Here is a 25,111-nt window from a genome sequence, read left to right on the forward strand (position 1 = left end):
TTTGAAATTAAAGAGCAGATTTAGACTGGATGTTAGCAACAAGTTGTACACCATGAGGGTGCTGGAACACTGGCACAGGTTGCCCAGGGAGGTAGTTGAGGCCCCACCCCTGGAGGTCTTCAAGGTGAGGCTTGATGGGGCTCTGGGCAACCTGATCTACTGGAGGATGTCCCTGCTTACTGCAGGGGGGTTGGACTGGATGATCTTTGGAGGTCCCTTCCAACCCAAACCATTCTATGATTAAAGTACCACAACTGAAATTCATCTGTTGTCTAAAGTTTCATGTCAATGGAATTTCAACAGGCCACAGCATTATTTATCCAAATTAGCATTTCTCTTTCTCCCCTTCTGTTCATTAACCACCCACCCACAGCTTGGGGAAGACAACAAGAGCCTTGCCAAGGCAATGACTCTCAAAGGCTTTGTCTGGAACACCAGCAAAAGCACTACTCAATGCAGTGATGCTCTAAGTGACAATATTAGTCAGACAATTAGTAAGACTAGCAAGTACAAATTGAGTAAGTCAGGATCATCCTTGTTCTGATAGCATATTTATTATACATTTACCACAGGTTGTCATGCATGAAGAAACTAATAAATAAGTATTTTGAGGACCTCATGTACTGCGCATTCCACAGGATGAGTTCAATACTCACCACAAAGTTACGAATTGATCTGTGAAAAATTGTTCCATCGTAATAGTTCTTCTTACACAACTTGATGAAATTTTCACATGTTCGGGGTGTCTGAAAGACAAAAAGAAAGTAAAACCTTTAGACAATCAAATTGGTCACCGCTTACAACAACCACTTTTCATTTGTGCCTTACAAAGAACCTATCATGAAGTTGAGGAGGAATGAGTTTCTGTCTACAGAAAAAAAACTCCAACCAGAGTGGAGAGACACACAGAGTGTTAAACAAATTAAATCCATCTCTTCCAATCAGCACAAAGAAGTGTTGAACACTAGCTCTGGTAAGATGACCTCCCAGTAGACATAGTGAGGGTGAAAGCAGGTAGTCTCACAGACCTTCTGGTAACTTATTGTAATGCATCATAATCCTGTCCCAAAGATGGACTTCAAGCACTGAAAAAAGTTAATTTCCCGGATGTGTTGCCAGCAGATCCAGAGAGGTGATTCTGCCACTTTCCTCTGCTCTGGTGAGAACTCATCTGGAGTACTGTGTACAAGTCTGGAGCCCTCAACATAGGAAGAACATGGACCTGATGTAGAGGGTCCAGAGGAGGGTCACAAAAATCAGCAGGGAGTTGGAGCAGCTCTGCTACAAGGACAGGCTGAGGGAGCTGGGGGTGTTCAGCCTGGAGAGGAAGAGGCTCCAAGGAGACCTAAGAGCAGTCTGCCAGTACCTGAGGGGGGCCTACAGGAAGGCTGGAGAGAGACTGTTTACAAAAGCCTGTGGTGACAGAAGAAGGGGTAATGGCTTCAAACCAGAGAAGGGCAGATTTAGATTGGGTATCAGGAAGAAGTTCTTTACTATGAGGGTGGTGGAGCACTGGAACAGGTTGCCCAGGAAGGTGGTTGAGGCTCCAGCCTGGACCATTCCATGATTCTATGAATAAGAAAGAACCTGGCTTCTCTGTTCTACCATTTCAAAGTGAGCACATTGAAGCTAACCAGGAGAGAAGTATTCAGTCCTCTTTACAACTTGGAAGTAAAAATGAGACCCTACAGGTCACTAGACCACAGGAAAAATAAAAAGACAATCTGTTTCCAAAAATCTACCATCTACTTAGTTAACCTTCCACTGTACAGATTCTCTTCTCTGCAATACTAAAATATCTTCAGATATGCAAACATGAACCCAGCCTGTTTCCTAGAATTGGCCAAGCTTTCCAGTATCACTGTGGATTGTGTACATTGCAGTCTTACAAAAGAAGATATCTAAGTAATCCGAGTTGCTACAGGCCTTGAAAATATCCTTATTGTTTTATGTGCTTGCATGTAAAGCCCCAGCATGAGTCATGATGTCTGTCAATGAACACACATAAGACTTGAAGCTCTTTCTGAAAGACACTGATTCACTTTGCATTGGTATGACATGACATCATTCTTGGTCTGAGAGCTGCAGAGACAGAGTGAGACTGAGCCAGGCAACCTGAAGTGACTTAAAAGCACATAAAAAAAGAAATAAGGCAAGCCTGATGAGGATCATGTAAGGATGACATAATCTGTATCTCTTTAAAACCAGATCCATACAGAACTTCACTTGTCTGTGTTTTCTCATCTGAAACACAATCATTCTCATCCTTCTTTATTGACACTGAAATGTCTCTTAATTAGCCAAACAAATTAAACCTGCCATGATAAATTCTTTATAATGATCCCTTCTTAATTACTTTATACAGATAGAGATGACAGTTGTCAGCTGGGCCAGAATTGGGAAAATAAACTCTAATGCAATCTTATCCCAGCTATTTCTGAAAGAGTGATCAAGCATTAGAACAGGCTGCCCAGGGAGGTGGTTGAGTCACCATCCCTGGATGTGTTTAAAGGTCATTTAGATGTGGTGCTTAGTGATATGGTTTAGTGGTGAACTTGGTAGAGTGGGGTTAATGGTTGGACCTGAGGATCTCAAGGGTCTTTTTCAGTCTGAATGATTCTATGATCTCAGATTTCCTATGTAATTCATTACTGAGTTAAAATGGTAAGGGTGCCAGAATGGTTTTATGGTAGAATGCCACTGGGAAATATATTTTGGTAGCATCCTGAGGGCAACTAGTAAGTAAATATCTTCCACAAAAGTTGTTTCAAGCAATAGGAAGTTTTCCTACAGTTTCCGTTTTATAGAATAATCGACAATTTTCCTTTAAATGTCCAAGCAGGACCTCAGGGAATCACTTGAGAGAGTTCAGCACAGAGCCACAAAGACGCTGAGGCGAGTGGAACATCTCCCTGCGAGGACAGGCTGAGGGAGCTGGGGCTCTTGAGTTTGGAGCAGAGGAGCCTGAAGGGTGCCCTCGTTCATGTTGATAAAAATGTGCAGGGCAGTGTCAGGAGGATGGAGCCAGGCTCTGCTCAGGGATGTCCAATGGTAGGACAAGGGGCAGTGAGTGCAAGCTGGAGCAGAGGAGGTGCCACAGAAATATAAGGAAAAACTTTTTCACTGTGAGGGTGCCAGAGCCCTGGAGCTGGCTGCCCAGAGAGGTTGTGGAGTCTCCTTCTCTGGAGACATTCAAAACCTGCCTGGATGTGTTCCTGTGTGACCTGCCCTAGGTGATCCTGCTCTGACAGGGGGGTTGGACTGGATGAGCTTTTGAGGTCCCTTCCAACCCCTAACATTCTGTGACAACACCCTAACAGCCTTCATCCCAAGGCAGTGCCATCAGTTCCCGCTCATGAAAATTGTCAGGAAGGATAAAAATGAGTTAAAAAAAGTTCTTTACAAATCAGAAATATAATCAGTGGTTTTTAGCCCAAGGCATTTCATCTCCTGAGAGCCAAGGACTCTTTGGAGAGAGAGACATAGTTAATAAGTTCTCTGGGGGGAATACAGCAGCCTGTAATTAATTTTTAAAGAAAAATGAAATCAGGCAAAAGACTGAGCCCCCTAGGAATGCATACCAAACCAGAGCTGCTAACCCAATACAGATTTCCTCTTTATTTTCAAAACACAATTTGTAAAATATACATCAAAAAACCTTGCTCTAGAAATGTATTTTTTATGTAGGACTTATGCTGACCCTTTTCTCTAAATGGTTCCCTCCTTGTTATTCCTTTTCCAGAAACAAGCTTGTTTTCAAATGCAACTGCAGAAATATTTAGTCTATGTGAAATAATAATTTCACTGCAAGGTTTTCTTTAAATAATTGCCACCAAATTGGTTCCCATGGTCACCTCATGCATCTTACAGATACATTTGGCAGGTAAACAATTCCTTAGCAACATTACCATTACCTTTTATAGTGCTTTTTTGTAGACACAAATAAAAAGGTGTGCATTCAATCAGTAATAAAACCCAGTTTCAATCATGCAGCTGATCTGGGATGTCATCCAGAGGGACCTGAACAAGCTGCAGAGGTGGGCCCAGGTGAACCTCATGAAGAACAAGTGCAAGGTTCTGCACCTGGACCAGAACAATCCTCACTATCAATATAGAATGGGGGATGGGGAGTTAGAAAGCAGTTTTGAGGAAAAGGACTTGGGGGTGCTGATGCATGAGAAGCTGGACATGAGCAGGCAGTGTGAGCTTGCAGCCCAGAAGACCAATCACATCCTTGGCTGCATCAAAAGCAGCGTTGCCAGCAGATCCAGAGAGGTGATTCTGCCACTTTCCTCTGCTCTGGTGAGAACTCACCTGGAGTACTGTCTGGAGCCCTCGATATAGGAAGGACATGGAGCTGATGAAGAAGGTCCAGAGGAGGGTCACAAAAATCAGCAGGGGATTGGAGCAGCTCTGCTGCAAGGACAGGCTGAGGGAGCTGGGGGTGTTCAGCCTGGAGAAGAGGAGGCTCTGGGGAGACCTAACAGCAGTCTGCCAGTACCTGAAGGGGGCCTATGAGAAGGCTGGAGAGAGACTGTTTGCAAAGGCCTGCAGGGACAGGACGAGGGGTGATGGCTTCAAACTAGAGAAGGGCAGATTGAGATTGGATATCAGGAAGAAGTTCTTTACTATGATGGTGGTGGAGCACTGGAACAGGTTGCCCAGGGAGGTGGTTGAGGCTCCTTCCCTGGAGATATTCAAGGTGAGGCTCAACAAGCCCCTGCACAACCTGGGCTAGCTGGGGGTGCTCCTGCTGACTGTGGGGAGGTTGGACTGGATGACCTTTGGAGTCCCTTCAGGCCTGGCCCATGCTATGATTCTATGATCTAGAATCTCTGGCTCAGATTATCTGATCTAGTCAAAGCAGTTGAAGTTCTTGCCAAATCTCATGCTGCCAAACACATTTCAGGGACCTTTCAGAATAGTATCCTGTCCAAAGCAGGACAAAAAGGCTGGAGGTTTGTGGGGAAGGTGCAGGTCCTCAGCATGAAGTTACATTCTGCACTGACCATACAAACAAGGGCAGTCTTTGAAGTCTTTGTTACAACTACAAAGGCTGATGAGAATTAAGTATAACCAAACCTGACTGCTATTTGAATGTAAGATCTTGTGGGAGATATCAGACTCCAAGTCTTGGAAAGCAAAGCTGTCTACTCCTTCTGAAACTTCTTTAACACCTCTTGCCTCACACCATTTCTGAAGGAGGAGGGGAAGGTCAAGGCCCTTGGCAATGCAGAAATTCAGAAGGCACCACCAGTTTCTTGTTGCCTCACTATCGGCAATGGGATCCAGGCTTTCTTTTTACTTCTGGCTGTTCTTGCCTCAAAATGACTTTCTCCCCTTTATTCGTTACACGGGAAATGATTTAAGTTATTTTAATCTGCTGACTATGACTTAGACTTCTACACAAGAAAGTCCAGAGAAAAATGCCACATTAATTTGATAAAGTGTTGATCTGAAAGCCACCAACAGGAAAAAAGGTTCTGCATTAAAACTACTGCAGTACCTTCTCAGAGGGATGCTATGACAGTCCTGAGAAGTCAAACTTAAAAACTGTGGAAGGCTTTCATCTCCAAAGAGTGTGGTAGGACAGGCCTGACAAATCCTCCTTTTCTTCAGACAAGTAGGGACCATTTAAATGAACAGAGTTGCTGTATGATGTCCTTCAACTTAAACCACTTTTCTCTCCCCATTACAAACAGTAAAATAAACGAATAAAATCTTATTTATACCAAAAATGAGTCTCCAGCTCCAACTATGCTCCTTATTTATTTTGTAGATGCCAGATAACTGTCTTTCAACTGCTGAAAATTCACACCCAAGGCAAGTCGTAAAATTTTAATAAACAGTTTGAGATAGGAATCCAGGAGAGGTCTATATCCCAGAAGATGGCACAAACACTTTGCCTGGCTCAGAATTTCAGAATTCAAGAGGGATTGCTACTTGGAATACACATGCAAACACAACAGGGGAACAGAAAGGCTGCAGAGAGACTTTTCATAAGGGTGTCTAGCACTAGGACAAGGGGGAATGGTTTGAAGATGAGGGAGAGTAGGGTCAGACCGGACCTTAAGAAGAAGCTCTTCAGTACGAGGGTGATGAGACTCTGGAATAGGTTGCCCAGGGAGGTTGTGGATGCCTCCTCCCTGGGGGTGTTCAAGGCCAAGTTGGATGAGGCCTTGAGCAGCTGAGTCTAGTTGAGAGGTGTCACTGCCCATGGTGGGGAGGTTGGAGTAGATGACCTCTGAGGTCCCTTCCAACCTGAGCCATTCTATCATTGTGAGACATGGATTGTGAAATCATGGTTGCAGGGAACTCACTGGAGAAAGGAATATAGAGTTTAGGAAATCAAAGCAAAACAGGAAAAAACCCTGACTATAAAGTTCAAGGTGAAATGCAGATTTTCTTTTGTTCCACTCTTAAGCATTAACTCAGCCAATTTTAGATTCATTTTCCCAGCAATGGTGGCTCCAAACAAGTGAAAATTCATCTCTCTTGCTGAACCCTGAGAACTGAGAGGTAAGACTAACTAAGCCAGGTCACCATCTGATTTCTCAGCTTGCAGCTCTCCTTTCTCATCAGTTAAAATGGGTCATTACAGTTGTAAAAGTTAACTCAGAATTTGTATTGGGCAGCTAAAAAGCCACCCAGAGGTAGATGAAAAACCTATGGCACTCCTGTTGCCAAGGTACAGGAGATGGGGAAAGAGTTGTTGCCATGACTGCAAAGAAGAAGGCTTTACTATGTGAAGAGCTAATCATTTCAAAATGCTCCATCCCTGGGGGATCTGCATGAACCTTGAAGAGAAATTTCACACTAAGCATTCAGAAGCTGTCATTCACATGTCTGTATAATTTCCTTGTGTTAATTCCACTTCCCTTTCATGTCTTTTTGTCTCTAAATCAGATGAACTGTAGTAGATGCACTAAACGACGCAGCCTTGATATGTGCTCATTAACCCTATGTTTCGAAGCAGAGAATCTCAAATCATGAAAAGCTCCTTCCTCACAAGTTAAAATGGCATTCTGTAGCCTTCATCTTATCACACAAATGCCAGAATCCCACTGTTAAGAGACATAACTAGTGATGGATATTTCAAAAGCTTCAGATGATGCCTGAAATTTCTTTTAACACAGATTTTTAACGTGCAAGGTGGATTTTGTTTTGCTTTAGTCCATCTACACACCTTTTCTTTTCTTTTTTTTTTTTTTTTTTACACAGAGCATTTTCACTCTTGTAATTGTTCATTCTAACAACTCTTCTAATGCAGGAGCCCATAAAGAGGTGATTTTATAAGGTGTAAACTCTGTTCTCCCCATCCCTTTCAATCTGCAATGCCACAGGAAAGATGCCCTAAGAAAAGCTTGGATTTAGGGCTTAGTCAGAGGCAAGAGGAATGGGGTGGTTTCAGGATTCACCATCTATTGGGTGCTAATGTCTGTTCCCTCCACTGAGTCATGGAAAGAAACTGGACATATGAACATTTCTAGAGTATTTCAGTGCACCAGACTGTACTAGAAGGTGATTTGAGCTACCCTGCTTCACTGTGCACTAATTGACTAGGCGCACACTCCATTTGTTTCAGAGCAAAAATGGCCAAGAAAATCCTAAACTCCACAAAACTCACTGCAAAAGCAAGGGGAGAATTTCACTATGGGAAGCCCAGGACATTTCCTGCAGGAAAAACATTTACCATAGACCTGAACATCACCCCCTGCCAGCTCCACTTCCCTGATAACAGTTCCCCTATATGCCAGAGGGGGTGAGGCAGTGCCAGGTTCTGGTGGCAAAGAGCCACTGCCTACAGTGGTTCAGTTCAGAAAAGACAAAGTTCATAGAAGGGACACCACTCACAAATATGTTGGGGTCAGTTTGAGATCTATGATCAGAAGAGCACAGTTCCAGTGAGTGAGCACTGGGAGAGAGGAAAGAATCAGCACTGTGGGGTAAAACACTTGGCCAGACTGTTAAGAAAGAATCGGAATGAGAAACCTGTGCCTGAGGTAAGAGACTGCTGACTTCATAACAAACATTTGGCTGTATTGGTATCTCAAAGGTTCAGAGTTGCTTAGAACAAAGAGCAGAATTATTGCAGTCTCGTTGCACAGAAACCCACTGTAATTTAATTAGCTGTTTAGCAAAGATTTCCAGCAGATAGCTAAATTTCACTTTTCAAAGGCATTTCTTCCACAGTACTGACATTAAAGATGCTAACCCAAAACTATTCCAAAGCCTAAGCAAGATGTTCAGCTTAGATAAGATGCCAATAACAAATGACATACTCCAGTTTTATTTTTCTTTTTTTTTTGCAAATATAGGGACAATCAATCAGTTTAGCTGAGCACAACTCAAGTTAAACAAGGCATCTAATCTGTCAGTGTTAACTATTAGCTCTCCAGAGTCATCATCCCTAGCCACAGTCATGACTTTTCCTCTATCATTTATTTATTGCAGTGGGAGAACATAGCTCTCTCTTCTCCCTCAAATTTGTCAGTCACAGGAGGGTTGGGGAGCTTGTCAGACAGTGCAGTGCAGGGCTGGGTGCTGATGAGGATGGGGCCAGCAAGGACAACATAGCACCAGTGAATACAGTCTAAATGAAGATGCAACTTTAACTGCTTGAGCAACTTCTAGCAGCTGTAAAACTTAGAGTATCCCAGATCCCAAGATGGCTTCCTGGCATTTTGTCAGTCTGCAACTTACTGCACATAAATTCTACCTTTTCAGAAGATACAACCTGTAAGCACTTCCACACCAGACAGCAAAGCTCTGGTAGCTGTCAGCCTCCCAAGGTCATCCTGCTCTCATCAGAGGAGCTAAGGTATAAACACGTCAGAGAAAGATGAAGAGCAGCAGCTGTGTAACTCCAAACCACAACCCCTCATCCTCGGGTTTGGGATCCCTAAGTGGCAGACACAGCTGGTATAGGATGCCTGCACTGTCAAATGTCACCTAAACAAGTGACACAAAATCCAATTACAATTGATTTCCTCCACAGATACAGCTTGTCAGAAGCTGGGGAGGTAGAAAGGTCCAAATGTGCAAAAAGCCTTCCCACCAATTACCCAATGACAACGGTTGACAGGAAGTCATGCAGAGATGGCCACGGGCAGCAAGCCCCATAGTACAGGGACAAGTTCACAGGGAGGTGGCTGAACACCCTTCTCAACCCCACATTGAATGTCCCATACAGGCATGAGCAGTGTGGAACATAAGGGACTTTCACTACCCCTTCACTGCTGCAAAACAGCACTGAGGACAAGCACACAATAGCAGCATCCCAATGAGGCATTTCTCACATCAACATGTTTCTCCTTTCTCAGTCATGGGTGTTATGCCCCCCAAATTAAAAATATTTAAGCTATTGGCTTCAGGACAACCTAGAAGTGGTTGGTCAATATGGCTGTGCAGAGCCATTCCACTCCCAACCACAAAGGAGAGCAATAGGATCTGTCTGTGTTGCAGCACCTCAAGATAACAGCACACCAAGAAATAACAAACATTTTTATCCAGCTGTTCTCCTCCTGGAAAAGGACAGTTTTGTTTTTTAGTTTCTTTTGGCAAGAACTTTCAAAGTTGGGAGCTGCAACTCTTCCTACAATGTCCTATTTTGATGAAAAAAATAATGTACTAAGTCATTTGCAATCACATCAGGATCACATACTCGATCCCTGCAACCACAACACTGAGTCAACAGACCCTGGTAAGACATCAGCCAGTTATCTGCCATACAGTGCCATGATGATGCTGACAGAATGGATGTTTAAGTAAGAGAGAACATGAGGGATTCAGAAAGCCTGGGTTATCTTATCAGGCCAGGAGGTCAAAAGATTTTTTTCAGCAACTCACTTCTTTCCCACTGGAAATGGATTAGAAATTTACAGGCTTCTGATCTTCAGAACAGTCCCTCACACAAAAGGAGAAATTATTTCAAAGAAAAGGGGCTGGATTACACATTTATAGATCACAGGCATATTTAACAGGTCAGGGGGCCTCAAAAGATTAAAACAGCAGTGTTTGAAGAATAATGGCTTCTTAAGATAGTTATGCCAAGACATCATCATTAAGCACAGTTTGTCAGGTCCTAAAACCTCAAAGAGCATTTCTGGAGTGCTGGATGGAGCTTTGAAATCCATCTCACATTCTTCTTTGTTATGCCAACTTGCCCTTAAACTTTATAAAACCTGAGAGACAGGTGAGTTTACACAAACTGCCATGACAGCTACAGATCAGCACTCAGCTCCCACTATGGGCATGTCTTTAACCACCAGATCATCACCCAAGAGTGACCACTTGTATGAAGAGAACTCACAAAAGAGAGATGAGAGAAGCACACCAAACCACCTGTGGATCATTTTGACAGGCTGTTGTGGACTGGGTTCATATTTATATATACATATATATATATTTTTTTAAAGTCACGCATTTCCATGCCACAATAAAAATAGAGTACAAACACTAAACAAGAAAGCCTCAAAGCAACCTAGAGGCAAAGACAAGAATGTTTATTCCCTTTCACAGGTACAGAGACAAGGAGTCTGCTACTCCCTACTCTTAGGCAGGGCTGCTTGTTTCCAACAGGCAGCCTAGGTTATTTGCATAGTTGCACTCCAGCAATCAGGCATCGTTGAAACATGTGACTGCCCGGGAATTCAGAATTCTACCCACATTTACTGCTCATTATGGAAGCAAAACTGGGATGCCACTCATTTAAAAAAATCTGTAACCAAACGACACAGCCACAGCCTCCAGCAATTTCATGGGAAAGGGTTTACCAGCTCCTAGTTCTCCACTTTAACCATTGCACCACACTGCTTTTGTACTTCCACATTCAAGTCAGTTAGACTTGATGCACAAGGTGAAGCCTCTACCCTGTCTTAGGAGGCTGCTCCTCTAGAAGGTGTAACTGCATCACTAGTAGAGTAGAATACGCCTAAAGAAGAGAAGACTCCTGGGGGACCTTAAAGCTGCTTTCAAATCCTGAAGAGATCCTGCAGGAATGCTGCAGAGGGACTTTTCCTAAGGGTGTCTTGCAGTAGGACAAGGGGGAATGGTTTGAAGCTGAGAGAAAGTAGGGCCAGTATGGATCTTAGGAAGGAGTTCTTCAGTACAAGGGTGGTAAGATTCTGGAATAGGCTGCTCAGGGAGGCTGTAGATGCCTCCTCCCAGGGGGTGTTCAAGGTCAGGCTGGATGAGGCCTTGAGCAGCCAAGTGTATCTGAGAGGTGTCCCTGCCAATGGCAGGGAGGTTGGAGTAGAAGATCTCTGAGATCCCTTCCAACTTGAGCCATTCTATGATTCTGTGATGATACAGGCGCTTGTTCCCTGCAACATCCTGATTAAAGCAGCTAAAGAGTAGAAGAGAGTAGAAAAATCACAGTGCCTAAACCACAAGAAACCTAGTGACATTCATTGCCTTTCATCAGTTATTTCTTTTTTTTATTTGTTTGGCAATGCATAAGACTAGAGCTGAAGGAGTAACACTTGTTGGATACTGTTAAGTCTCTGTACTGCCAGAATTACTTCTAGCAAGTAGAATTTAAAAAAAAAAAAAGTTTCCAATTAGTGTATACAACAATTGAGGCTTCTGCCCAGCTGAAGTCAGCTTCCTGGAAAATGTCCCTAACAAATAGCCATCTGATTAGTCCCCATCAGGAGGAACATACTGTATCTGAGTAAGAATGGGAGAAAAACAAATGGCAAGACAGAGCACTAAGCACAGTGCTGTGATGGGGAGAGAACAGTGGTGTACCTTTGCTCATTTGAGACACACATTCAAATGGGTGGAAAAAAATTCCAGTTTGTCTTTTAAAGTCTTTTTACTGTTTTTTCTTAGGTCAGTGACTTAAGTCATACACCATCTTTCTGAAACCTAAGTGAAGTTTTCTGGTGCTCTGAACAAGTGATTTCAAACACAGAAAATATCTGGATTCTAGCCCTACTTCATGCTCTGTTTCTGAATCCTGTCTCAAAGTAACTGATGACTTCAATCACATTGCACTGCTGATTTCCTGCCCTCGATCAATACAAAACATTTTGTGATTAGGCTTTTGGTCCTAGAAAAAAAAATCTCATCACTATCAATCTCATTGATTGGCACCTTACAGTACTAGTATATGAAGATCTCTAGATTTATTTCTAAATAAAAGTTACATATGGACTGAACTACCAATCCATGCTGCCAGATAGCTCTCATGAAACAGGGGAAAGAAAGAAAGAAAGGGAGCCCAAATTGCTGTGAAGAGAGAGGCAGTAAGAACCCAAGGGGGGTGCTGAATACAAAGATACTTCCAAAGCAGGCTGCTGAGAGCACAACTGCAAGAATATTTTCCTCAAACACAGTCCATAAGCATGAAAATACAATTGACACAGTAGACAAACACTCTGAGACAGCAAGTATGTCACTTGCTGTTGTCTACTTCGGCAAGAAATAGACACCTCAAAGTGTGTATTGAAACCTAACCCACAGGGCTATTTTAAAATGTAATTTGAATGCTGCAAGTCCTACCTCCGGACACAGGTACTCATTTGTCACATTTATATAGCAACTTCATCCTCAAACTTCCTAAAGCATTTCACAATCACGTATTTGCAGTCCTGTGTAAATACTACCACTGCTATGGGTGGCTTCCATAATAACCAGAGCACAGAACATCACTCAGCAACTAAGAAAAGGAGCCTGTGGTCAGGCCAAGACAAGTGGGCAGGCTGTGCTCAGTCTTTAAAAAGAAGCTAGGCACCACTCTAATGTGGCTTATAAACCATTCACTTGCTCCTGCAGTTGCACCACTTGAGAGAGCAGAAGGATGAATTCTCCCAATCACACACATTTTGTCTGAATTCAAACAGCAATGATAACCTAATACTGTTACTGGCTTTCAGTGGCTCAAGTAGTACAGACCTGTGTGTTGAATCCAGAGGTCCCAATTTTGCTGCTGATCCCAGTGTGCATAAACACAGTACTCTGGGCTGAAATTTTCTCTCCCTTTCTTTCTGAAAAGCTGGGGTACTACACATGCAAAGTATGTTGGAAAAGCCAGGCACCAAAAATTTTGGTCAAGCATTACGACAGAGTCCAGGTCCCTCACTGCATTTAAGGACCTTTCCCAAATTGTACACTTTTTTCAGGAAAATCAAATCCTGCATATAAACCATTGCACTACACAGCTTCAAGTATCAATCAGAACTGGTTCAACCTGTGCACTGAATAAGCCGGAAGAGTTGATAAAAAACTTGGTATGTGATTAATTAAGACTATTATCATGCATATTCACAAGTTGGATGTGTTTAGAAAGGCTTCATTTTGGTATTTCCCCATTTTCTAAGTCTGTCTTTGCAGTCACAATAGATCCATTGCAGCTGATCTGTTTACGTGTTTGTGACATGTATTTGTGTTATATGTTTGTAAGGATAGGCTGAGGTTGTTCAGCCTGGAGAAGAGAAGGCTTCAGGGAAACCTAATAGTGGTCTGCCAGTACCTGAAGGGGGCCTACAAGAAGGCTGCAGAGAGACTGTTTACAAAGGCCTAGAGCGACAGGATGAGGGACAATGGTTGGAAATTAGAGAAAAGCAGATTTAGATTGGATGTTAGCAACAAGTTCTTTACCATAAGGGTGAAGGGACGCTGGGAATAGGTTGCCCAGAGAGGTAGTTGAGGCCCCATCCCTGGAGATATTCAAGGTCAGGTTTGATGGAGCTCTGAGCAACCTGATCTAATGGAGGATGTCCCTACTGACTGCAGGGGGATTGGACTAGATGACTTTTGGAAGTCCCTTTGAACCCAAACCATTCTATGCTTCTCTGCTCTATTTGCACTGAGTTACTTTATGTGCCTAACCTCAGCATAATGCAGGAAACCCAAAGTTAGAAGCACAAACTCCATATATAGTAAAGGCAGAAACCCAAGTCCCTCCCGGAAGAACTGATTTAATAGACCTAGGCTGATGACCTAAAGTGGATGTTGTGAAAACCTCCTCCAAGCAGCAAGTTTTTCCTACTTATTCTAAATATGTATCTTTTTCCCTCTCTGCAGTGCCAAGCGTCTGCTTAATTTACCCAGATTTAATTGACACAAAGAAATGAAAAAACAGATGGCTAGAGGCCAGGGTTCAAGCAGGTCTGGTTGTGTAAAACAGTGCACACCTCCAACATGCACATGAGGAAGCAGTGTGTGTGAATGGGAGGTATGTAGGAATTCATCTGGAGAAAAGGAAACACAATGGGTATCATACACAATCACAGAATGTTAGGGGTTAGAAGGGACCTCCAGAGATCATCCAGTCCAATCCCCCTGCCAGAGCAGGATCACCCACGGCAGGTCACACAGGAACACATCCAGGTGGGTTTTGCAAGTCTCCAAAGGAGACTCCTCAACCTCTCTGGGCAGCCTGCTCCAGGGCTCCATCACCCTCACCATACAGAAGTGTCTCCTCATGTTGAGGTGGAACCTCCTGTGTTCCAGTTTGCACCCTTTGTTCCTTGTCCTATCACTGGGCATCACCGAAAAGAGTCTGGCACCTTCATCCTGACACCCACCCCTCAGATATTTATAGACATTGATAAGGTCCTCTATCAGTCATCTTCTCTTAAGACTAAACAGCCCCAGGTCTCTCAGTCTTTCCTCATAGCAGAGATGTTCAAGTTCCCCCATCATCCTTGCAGCTCTCCACTGGACTTTCTCCAGTAGATCCCTGCCTCTCTTGAACTGGGGAGCCCAAAACCAGACACAGTATTCCAGGAAGTCAGGGTCCTCAGGACTGAGCAGCACTGGTCACACATGTGGCCAGAACACCCACACTGGTAGGAATAGCTGCAGCCAGCCTACATTCTCAGGAGCCAACTCGAGAACATATGGCAAACCAAATGATTCAAGGCAATCTGCTCATTCTACTGCTTCCCCCAAATATTGCTGTACTAACATCCTCTGCTTTTTGCCTTATGACATAGTGTTACTATTTAAGAGCATGGAAAACACCTGCAGGGATGACAGACACCTACAGAATCACTGGCATGACAGCTGCTGTGGAGATTCTTGTATGGTTTCCATAGGTCAGCTTGAGATGTTTACACATATCTTGCTCCTTACTTGTGTGAGATAAAGGAAGAGAAGGAGAAGCTAGCAGCTTGTCCTGTTTGCTCCTTTTTCTTTCTCCAAGGCTAAAAAGGATGCATTCTTCCAGTGCACCTCTGGATTTCATACCAGCCACTCCAGCTCCTAGCCAGCAACACTGTCCATAAACTCTGTGAGGGTCACAACCAGCAGAAATGTTACCATTTAAATCCCTCCTCTCATCCTTCAGCTTCCTAAATCCTTCAGACCTATAACCCCCTGAGATAAAAATCTCAGTAAACAATGGAAGGTTTAGGCTTTTTACATTGAAAACCTTTTTTCCTTTTATAGATGTGGTTGTACAAATAAACAAGCAAGCATGCTGGCAAGCAGTGACGTCTGAGACATCAATATTGCCTCAACTCCTTGGTCTAGCATAACTCTTGCCATGTTTATTATTTTAAGAGTCACAGATTTCCCCAGATTCAGACTGCACTGACTATAAAAAACTCGAGTATGTTGGGGTTTAAATTAACATCTACCTCTTAATTGCAACAGGAAGATGCTTGAAAGCTTGAACCTTAGAAACTGAAGTAAAAAAATGAAGTAAAAAAAAAAACCTGTTACAAGGTTTTCATTTAGTTCTGTCCTGTAAAGCTCAGGATTTAGAAGGAAATAAACTATTTCTGGGGATCTTAACTATGTGTACGCAGGCTGACAGACTGCTCTTGGTTCCACTGAGGTCCTTTTCCTGGTTCTGCCAGTAACCCCCTGTGAAACCTTGGGTTGTTCACTCTTCTCTGTGTTGTCCCTTCTTTTTTCTCTCTACTTCTCTTGTCATTGTTTGGGTCACTATAATCCTGATCCTTCAAAGCCCTAAACACGTACCTTGACACATTGTAAGTGGTCCACTAAAATATATTGGACTACTCACAGAGAACAGAGATCTCAGCAAGGTCTATAAATATCTGAGGGGTGAGATCTCAGCAAGGTCTATAAATATCTGAGGGGTGGGTGTCAGGATGAAGGTGCCACGCTCTTTTCGGTGGTGCACAGTGACAGGACAAGGAACAAAGGGTACAAACTGGAACACAGGAGGTTCCACCTCAACATGAGGAGACACTTCTGTATGGTGAGGGTGATGGAGCCCCAGAGCAGGCTGCCCAGAGAGGTTGTGGAGTCTCCTTCTCTGAAGACAATCAAAACCCACCTGGACGTGCTCCTGTGTGGCCTGCCGTGGGTGATCCTGCTTTGGCAAGGGGATTGGACTGGATGATCTCTGGAGGTCCCTTCTAACCCCTAACATTCTGTGATTCTGTGATTTATACATAGAGTAGCATCATATACGACATGATATAATACACTTGACCTTGGAGCCTTGGGTATGTAACGAAAAGGCACCATAACAACTGACAGCTGGTTATTGATCTCTCTTTCAAGTACACGTGATTCCTTTCTTTGGACATTTCCATTACCAGCTCCTATTCTGTTTGTTGTTTAGTGAGATTGATTTTAAGGGGCACACAATACCATATCACAGTGCAGCTCCAGGTTTAGGTCTCCTTTATTAGTGTGAAGTCGCACATAGCCCTTCTTCTTCACGTATTTGTATCTCACAACATCTTCTTCAATCGCAGCTGTATCAAAGCAAAAGACAATAATTAGCTATCTGGAAGCTTACTCTTTAATCTTTAGAAATCATCAGAAAACAAATAGCTAGATTCTGCTTTCATAGAATCATAGAATGGTTTGGGTTGGAAGGGACCTCCAAAGGTCAACTAGTCCAACCTCCCCTGCAGTCAGCAAGGACATCCTCCACTAGATCAGCACCCCATGGAGCCTGACCAGGGATGGGGCCTCAACTACCTCCCTGGGCAACCTGTGCCAGTGCTCCACCACCCTCATGCTAAAGAACTTGTTCCCAACAGCCAATCTAAGTCTGCCCTTCTCTCACTTCAAACCATTGCCCCTTGTCCTATCTCTGCAGGCCTTTGCAAACAGTCCCTCTCCAGCCTTCTTGTAGGCCCCCTTCAGGTACTGGAATGCTGCTATTAGGTCTCCCTGGAGCCTTTTTTTCTCCAGGCTGAACACCCCTAGCTCCCTCAGCCTGTCCTTATGGCAGAGGTGCTCCAGCCCCCTGATTGTTTTGATGGCCCTCCTCTGGATCTGCTCCATCAGGTCCATGTCCTTTCTGACCTCTTTCCCTGGGGCACCGAATCTTCAGGGACTGTACTCTGCAATTCATCTACAATAACCTTACATTAATCTCTGTAACACTTTCCATTAGAGAAAGCCACCAACTCCTTGAGAGCCAGCAATATCATCTATATTTTTAAGTCATGGAGGCATTCATTACAAACTATAATTTTCAAGTAGTGTCTGCCAATCACAAATGTTACTTTGAAACCAAATTGTTTCCTGTTAAACTTGGAAGCCAAGCAGGTGCTCATCAGTCAACCACAAATGCCTGACGTACCAGGACCTACCCAGTTCTGAAAACAAATGAAGCTGTTACTGGAAACATTAATGGAAAGTCAAACCAAAGGATCAATCTAGGATGTTCCCACTTCCATTCTGTGAAAATATCCAGTTAGTTAAGATATTCTCAACACTTACAGAATCACCTGCAATGACTGTAATCCACCATCAACTAAAGGAACCGAACTTGGTAAATGTAGCTGTGGCAGCGTACTTGCTCTTTGCCTAAGCATGTGACATCTACATGTTAGTGCCCAAAGCTAGACCTTTCTCTTCAACTTGGAATATTCACTGCTCAGCTATTTAATCAGTATTGAAGTTAAATAAATTCTATACATTTGTGTTTAGGCCAGAGAATAAAAGGAAAAGTTCATTGTACTAAAAGCAGCAAATTCAAAGTTATCATCACAAAATTTGCTGTCATTCTAACCAATACTGGGTGAAGACAAAAGGGTGGTAAAGATTTTGTAAGCTATTTGAGGAGAGATTATATTTCATTCCTAATTTACATTAAGTGGATATCCCATTTTGTGGTCCCCAGGCATAGAAAATACCTCATTAATTTCAGTTCAACGTTAAGTAACTGCCATTCAAAGCTGAAATGAATTCATAATTGATCCATTATTTCCAGAATGAGCTCACTGGAAAGTAAGAGTGTATCTGCTCAGGGAATATATTTCCATGGCTTCAGTACTGACCAATTATCAATACATTCCTTCAGTTCTCATAAATGTACATGTGCTAGGGAGCATACTTTAAAGCTGGCGAGTAACTAAAGAGCTTCTGACTAGGTTGTTCTGGTACCTGCTTCGTGGGTAGTTTCAGGCACCATTGCAGTGGAGGTGAAGGAAGCACTTACTGCTCCAGTGGAATAGTGAGCCTGTTTGCAAAGAAAAAGCAGGAAAAAAAGACATCAGATCTAAGAATTAATCTCCTAAAAATACTAGATGAGCACTAGAAATACACAAATGTCATCCTTCTGAAGGCAGACTTTCTGCTCCAGCTCCTATAGAAAGAAAAAAATGTATGATGCAGCAGTATTTCTCTATCTGTTCCCCATAACATCTGCTCTGATGGAACTCTGGTTCAGGAGTTCAAGTTTGATACATCATTGTGCAAGGATTCTATTATGGGACTTTATTTGTATGGCCACACATGGAGATATGAAAGAAGTACTTCTGGCAAGACATCTGTAAAATTCTCCCAACCTTGCTGAGTAAGTGGAAGGAAAATTCAGTGAACCACAGAAATGCTGTGGTAGAAAGCAAACCACCCTCCCCTCCCACACATGGCCCTTCTGCATGCAGAGGCACTGTCCCTTGGCTCCCAGTGCCTATTTTGAGCTTTGCAATTCTCCTGCAGAAAGAAAACGTGATCCTCACACATGGATCTTGTAGCAAATTACAGAGCTCTAATAAATTCAGAGATGTGGTTAGTGGCTCTGGGGCAATGCCTGTAAAGAAAACAGGTCAGGCCAATGCTCTTGTCCACAAAGTTAGATTGCATCCATACACTCTCATCCACATGATTAGCTGACCATCTGACTCTCCAACACGTGCAGAGCTTGCCTCACATCTTCTCTCACATCTTTTTATTTTCTCTCCCAGCATCTTTTGTTGCCCTGAAAAAGAGGCAAATGTGACTCTACTCCTTGGTCATCTATGTTCCTCAGTCTGTCACTAAACCTCATTCAAAGCCATATGCTGCATCACTTCTCATTTTCATGTAAGTGTAATCAAAGAATGAAGACACATACATTCCAGAATTATTAAAGGAAAGATACTCCATCTTGCCCATTTCCAACAGCCTTTGACACAGAAAACCTAGATGCAGATGAATTATTTCTCTTGACAACTATAAACACACGGTAGCATGCACCTGGAAAAATATCCTTTAAAATATTCTATTAATAATCCTGAATTCCAGTAGGAAATAAAAATGGAAGAACAGCTGTGGATGATTTATATATTTGCCCAGATGAGAAATGACTCACTTGCACTGGCCTTAAGGTGTGTTCTCTCCGCCAATAACTGCATGAAGCAATGATAAACAAATTCAAAGCAAGAGATTACAACCTGGGAAAAAAGGTTCTGCCAACACATACATCATAGCCACATCAAAAAGATTCTTCCTTTTTATTGTGCTCCACTTCTAAAAGGTTTAGGTTCCTTTACAATGATTTAACACAGAGAAACTCACTGACACATCCAATGCATTTCTAAGGAATCCCAACATGATTCTCATGTTCTCACCTATGACAAATTTCCATGTAACAGCAAACAGAAGGAGCAGTGTCTGTTTGTACTGCAATATGGCCTCTAAGATGGAAAACATCTAGTGCCATTCCTGAAGAAGTCAGACAGTGCCAAACTACCAATTAAGCCAACTTACTGCATTTAGCTTATCCACTTTCTTCTTTTCAGGAGCCTTCATGGTCGCTGCTAGAATATCATCACCCTTGAATTCCTTATAAAGCTCCAGTAAGGTCTCCCGTGTCTCTGTATTTGTATTTTTCAAATAGTAAGAGGGATCCAATTTTGCTTTTTCTTCATCTGGATAAAACAAAGTTAAATCATTCAGAGTTAAAAGGAAAAGTCTGTTTTGTTCTCCTTCAGTTTATTACATCTCTAAAGTATACAACAACCTTCCAGATGCTATTTCTACTTGTTTATTAAATACAAAGATCTAGTAACTGTATTTATTCCTGCAGAAACAGTAACAAATACTAATGTATAGCACTAACAACAGCATAACTTGAAATACAGCACAACAAAGAAAAAAAACCCTTCAAATCAACTACTGCAAAAATTCCTTTGAAATCACCAGAAATGCTTTACATTCATGCAAGTCTGGGCACAAAATAAACCTTTCCTTTGTCTAGTCACTGACTGGCCTGGCTTGTGATGCAACAATCCCAACATGAGATCACAGAATCTTAGAATGGTTTGGGTTGGGAAGGACCTCCAAAAGATCATCCAGTCCAACCTGAAGTGAGCAGGGACATCTTCCAGTAGATCAGGTTGCCCAGAGCCCCATCAAGCCTCACCTTGCATATCTCCAAGTATGGGGCCTCAATTACCTACTGTGCAGTGTTCCACCACCCTCATGGTGGAACTTGTTGCTAACATCCAATCCAAATCTCCTCATCTCAGATTTCAAACCATTGCCCCTTGTCCTATCACTGCAGGCCTTTGGAAACAGTCCCTCTGCAGCCTTGTAGCCCCCTTCAGGTACTGGAAGGCCTCCAGATCATTAAGTCTCTCTGGAGCCTTCTCTTCTCCAGGCTGAACACCCCCAGCTCCCTCAGCCTGTCCTTGTAGCAGAGTGGCTCCAACTCCCTGATCATTTTTGTGGGCCTCCTCTGGACCTGCTCCATCAGGTCCATGTCCTTCCTGTGGTGAGAGCTCCAGAGCTGGAGTACTGCAGGTGGGATCTTACCAGTGCAAAGTGGCAGAATCACCTCTCTCAAATATGATAGAAGGGGGATGGGGCTGGTAGACTACAATGTGGAATGTTATTTTATTATTTATTTTAAAATTAAGGGGGGGGGGGTTTGTTTGTTTTTACAAGATTCACTTATTCTCTGTCTTCATATGCCTACTACTGGTTGAATATTAAATAATCTATCGCTGAGCTTATTTTTAGTGGGTAAACAGGAGAGATGCTTGCTTGCAGAACGAGTAGCTTAAAAAAACAAAAAACAAAAAACCACAACAGAAATGAACATAAGACCCAGAAAAACACAACCTGCTTAGAACCAGCAATTAGATCTCATTAGAAACATTGCTAAAGGAAACCTCAGGGGCAAAGGAGAGAATGTTTTTCCTTCACTAATTTAATATCAACAGGTATTACTAAGCACTTAGCTATGAAAAAAATAACCACACCAAAATAATTGAGAAGCATCATAAATGTCTAGGAAGAAAAAGTTAATTTATTTGTATTATTGAAATAATGTTGTGGGAATATTTAAGATAAATTGAAACCCATCTCTAGCTTAGAGGATTCCCACTGCCACCCAGACAGAAGGATACTGATACACATGGAAGAGATCCTAGCAGACAGGCAATGTGATGTAGGTTTCGTCGTCTTGGTTCTGGTACAAGGCTAATGGACATTTGGGCAAATTATTTTCCCTCCTCACTTCTCCTTCATCTACCTACTGCTAGAGGATATGGAAGGCTTTCCATGTTTGCACAACACTCAACAGAGACAGTTAAAGAGTTCTCAAAGAATCACAGCTTTGCTTCAAAATGTTTGAACACCTTTTGATGTGACAGGGACAATTTCAACAAGTTATTCATGCTTCCAAGAAGCTTTCAAAGTTACCAATAGCCACTGAGGGATCTGTCCAGTTTCAATTACATCACATTTGTGCATTTGGGTTGGTGTTTTCTCAATCTACCTTCAATTTATCCTTACCTGGATCAACTACTTTTATGTTGTTCTTAACGTGAAAGAAGTTTGACACATTGAACTTATCCAGGTTTGTCGGATCCTGAAAATAACAAGCAAAAAAACCCAAATGTCAGACAGCTTGGCAGACACCCATTGCATGCAACAGACTGGTTTGAAGGGCAGACAGCACCATAATAAGTGACCAGGGAGAGACAGAATAATTTCCATACTCCCCAAACCACAGAAAGATGAAAAAAAAAAAAATCAAACCCAACCAACATCAGCTATGACCCTATTCACAGTAGGGCCCTTAGGGATCTGGAATTTAGTTCCAAACATAATATTACACATATTTTGCCTACAGAAGTTACTAACAGACCTAAATTGAATCTATCCTAGTGAGAAGAAACTAGTGAGAAGAAAGAACGAGGAGCTGCAGTCCCCTGATTCTTTCCTTCATTCTGTGGTTTGGCCTCAGATCTATGCAAATTCTTCTTCTCCTTAGCTATCTCCTGCTATTTATAACAGTGTGCCTGATTTGCACATGCTCTGTGAACATTTGCAATGCATTTCAAAATCCAAATAAACCTCACAGCAAGTTGTTGCATTCAGAACTGTTTCAGTCTGTGCTTACAGAATTGCATTTAAAAAGAATAAAAAATAGGGGGGAGAGGAAAGTGGTACCATGAAAACTCTGTTGAGTGACACTCAAGATATAGATTTGATGGGTAGACTGTCCAGAGGATAAATAATTGGTTGGATGATTACATCCAAAGGATAGTGGTCAATAGCTTGATGTCCAGATGGAGATGGGTGACAAGTGGGAGTTCCTCAAGGGTCTGTACTGGGACCAGTGCTGTTCAATACCTTCATCAATGACATTGACAGTGAGATTGAGGCACCCTTGGCCAAGTTTGCAGATGATACCAAGCTGAGTGACACGATTGATAAGACTGAAGGATAGGATTGCATCCAGAGGGACCTGGACAGGCTGGATTGCTGGGCTGAGGAGAATCTCATGGGGTTCAATAAGGCAAAGTGCAAGGTCCTGCACCTAGGTCAGGGCAGTCCTAGATATCAGTCCAGGCTGGGGGATGATGAGGTTGAGAGCAGCCCTGCAGAAAAGGACTTGGGGTGCTGATGGGTGAGAAGCTGAAAATGAGCCAGCAATGGGCACTTGCAGCCCAGAAGGCCAATGGCATCCTAGGCTGCCTCAAAAGCAGCATGGGCAGCAGATGGAGAGAGGGGATTCTGCCACTCTGCTCTGCTCTGGTAAGACCTCACCTGGAGTACTGTATTCAGCTCTGGGGTCCCCAACACAAAGAGACATGGATCTGCTGAAGCAGGTCCAGAGGAGGGCCACAATGATATCAGAGGGCTGGAGCACCTCTCCTATGAAGACAGACTGAAAGAACTGGGGCTGTTCAGCCTGGAGAAGAGAAGGCTGCAGGGAGACCTTAGAGCTGTGCTTCAGTATCTAAAGGGGACCTATAGGAAGGCTGGGGAGGGACTGTTTAGAAGGGATTGCTGTGACAGGATGAGGGGCCATGGTTTGAAACTGGAGCAGGAGAGATTTAGGTTGGACATCAGGAGGAAGTTCTGCACAATGAGAGTGGTGAAATACTGTTACAGGCAGCCTAGGGATGTGGTTGAGGCCCTGTCCCTGCAGATAGTCAAGATCAGACTTGATGTAGCCCTGGGCAGCCTGATCTAGTTGGATGTGTCCCTGCTGACTGCAGGGGGGGCTGGACAAGATGACCTTTGAGGGTCCCTTCCAACCCAATGCAATCTGTGAGAACAGCAAAACCACACAGTCCATTAACTGTGAATCTTTATACCATCTTCAGGCAACCTTCTGCACAACTTTGACCTTTTGTTAGAGAGAGTGAGCCAAGGAATGCCTGCTGATGATCTAGGTTGCATTATACTGTTATTAAACAATCCTTAATACTCTTTTACAATGACTTCAAGGTTTTCTCCTCAAGCTCCTCTGCAGAATAAGAAAGGTCAAAATATCAGACCAGGACACCCAGTAGTCAGTTCTGGAAATTCTATCTGACAGAAAACAATTCAAAATCCAAGCATCAAGACATGGACTGCCAAAACCTCCTGTATCTTTATCTTGCCTTACTTGCATAGAACTGCTAAGGAATAGGAAATCTGGCCCTGTTTTCTAACCAGTTTTGTGTGCTCTGACACCTGCATGCAGGTGTATTTATTATTTATTACCTCACACACGTTTATGTATGCATCAATAGAGATAATTTCAGCCTTGCTCTCTGACAGTCAAGATGCATGGAGAACAGGCTCAGTGTGTTTCCAGAAGGTGTAAGCTGCCTCCTCCTAAATACTTTTCAGTAATCACGAGCTGGAGCTTTCCCAGACAGAAGTCATGGCATTGCACATAAATGTACCACTTCAAAAGGTGAAGGAAGAAAGACTGCTTACCCTTTCCAGGAAAGGAAAACTCAAGATCTGTGTATTAACAGAGACAAATGGATTTATAGCAATCCACATTCTGCCACTTGTGGCAGAGCTGAAGGGCAACACTTCACCTACTTAGGGAAACCCCCTAAGTTAGATACACACAACGCCCTAAAGAAGCAGGTTCAAAACAGCACAGTTTTAGACCATGAGATTTCTTTGAGGCCTGATTCCTCTCTTACCATGTGGCTGGCCATGCTGCACCTCTAATTATCCCCAGGACTGTTACCCTCATATGCTGGCTCTGTCCCAACGTGTCATTTCTTTACCAGCCACTCTGTGCACACATCAGCACAGGATTTGCCCTCGAAGAGCCCTCACCCACAACTGAGAGGAAATCTACTTTGACCTTCTGTCACACACAGAGTGAAGGAGAAATAGCTGAGGAGTGAAATATCAATTAACAGAGCACAGCTCAGCTACCTCCAGCTTTGCTCATTAGTTATGCTTCCTGCCACAAATGCCAATGGTGTTTAACAGCTTGTTGGGAACCTCACCTTGGTCATGGCTGATTAGGTTATACAGAAACAATAAAACTGACATAAGGAAGCACATAGCAGGATGAGCCTTTTTTTTCCTTTAGCTGCAATAAACTTCTTTGCATTCTACTTTCCTTTTTGTCTATTTACTTATCCCAGAAACCCCCCCCATGCCACTTCTGTGCTGCAAAGCAGACACATTTGTTAATGTGCATCTACCAGGC

The 25,111-nt window shown here is 43.0% G+C and overlaps 1 protein-coding gene across 2 annotated transcripts in view; it reads right to left on the reverse strand.

Annotated features, from left to right (window-relative positions):
• The window catches only part of PPIL2 (peptidylprolyl isomerase like 2), a 76,334-nt gene that overhangs the window by 25,528 nt on the left and 25,695 nt on the right, over nucleotides 1-25,111 (reverse strand). For both annotated transcript variants that reach the window (XM_054392540.1, XM_054392542.1), the window contains exons 9-13: nucleotides 21,949-22,024; nucleotides 19,918-20,078; nucleotides 18,331-18,406; nucleotides 16,579-16,685; nucleotides 657-746 (exon numbers count right to left, since the gene is read on the reverse strand). In XM_054392540.1, coding sequence (XP_054248515.1) covers nucleotides 657-746; nucleotides 16,579-16,685; nucleotides 18,331-18,406; nucleotides 19,918-20,078; nucleotides 21,949-22,024 — 510 coding nt within the window. The remainder of the gene's footprint in view (nucleotides 1-656; nucleotides 747-16,578; nucleotides 16,686-18,330; nucleotides 18,407-19,917; nucleotides 20,079-21,948; nucleotides 22,025-25,111) is intronic.

Source organism: Indicator indicator, chromosome 26, assembly GCF_027791375.1.
Source record: "Indicator indicator isolate 239-I01 chromosome 26, UM_Iind_1.1, whole genome shotgun sequence".
Classification (NCBI taxonomy): domain Eukaryota; kingdom Metazoa; phylum Chordata; class Aves; order Piciformes; family Indicatoridae; genus Indicator; species Indicator indicator.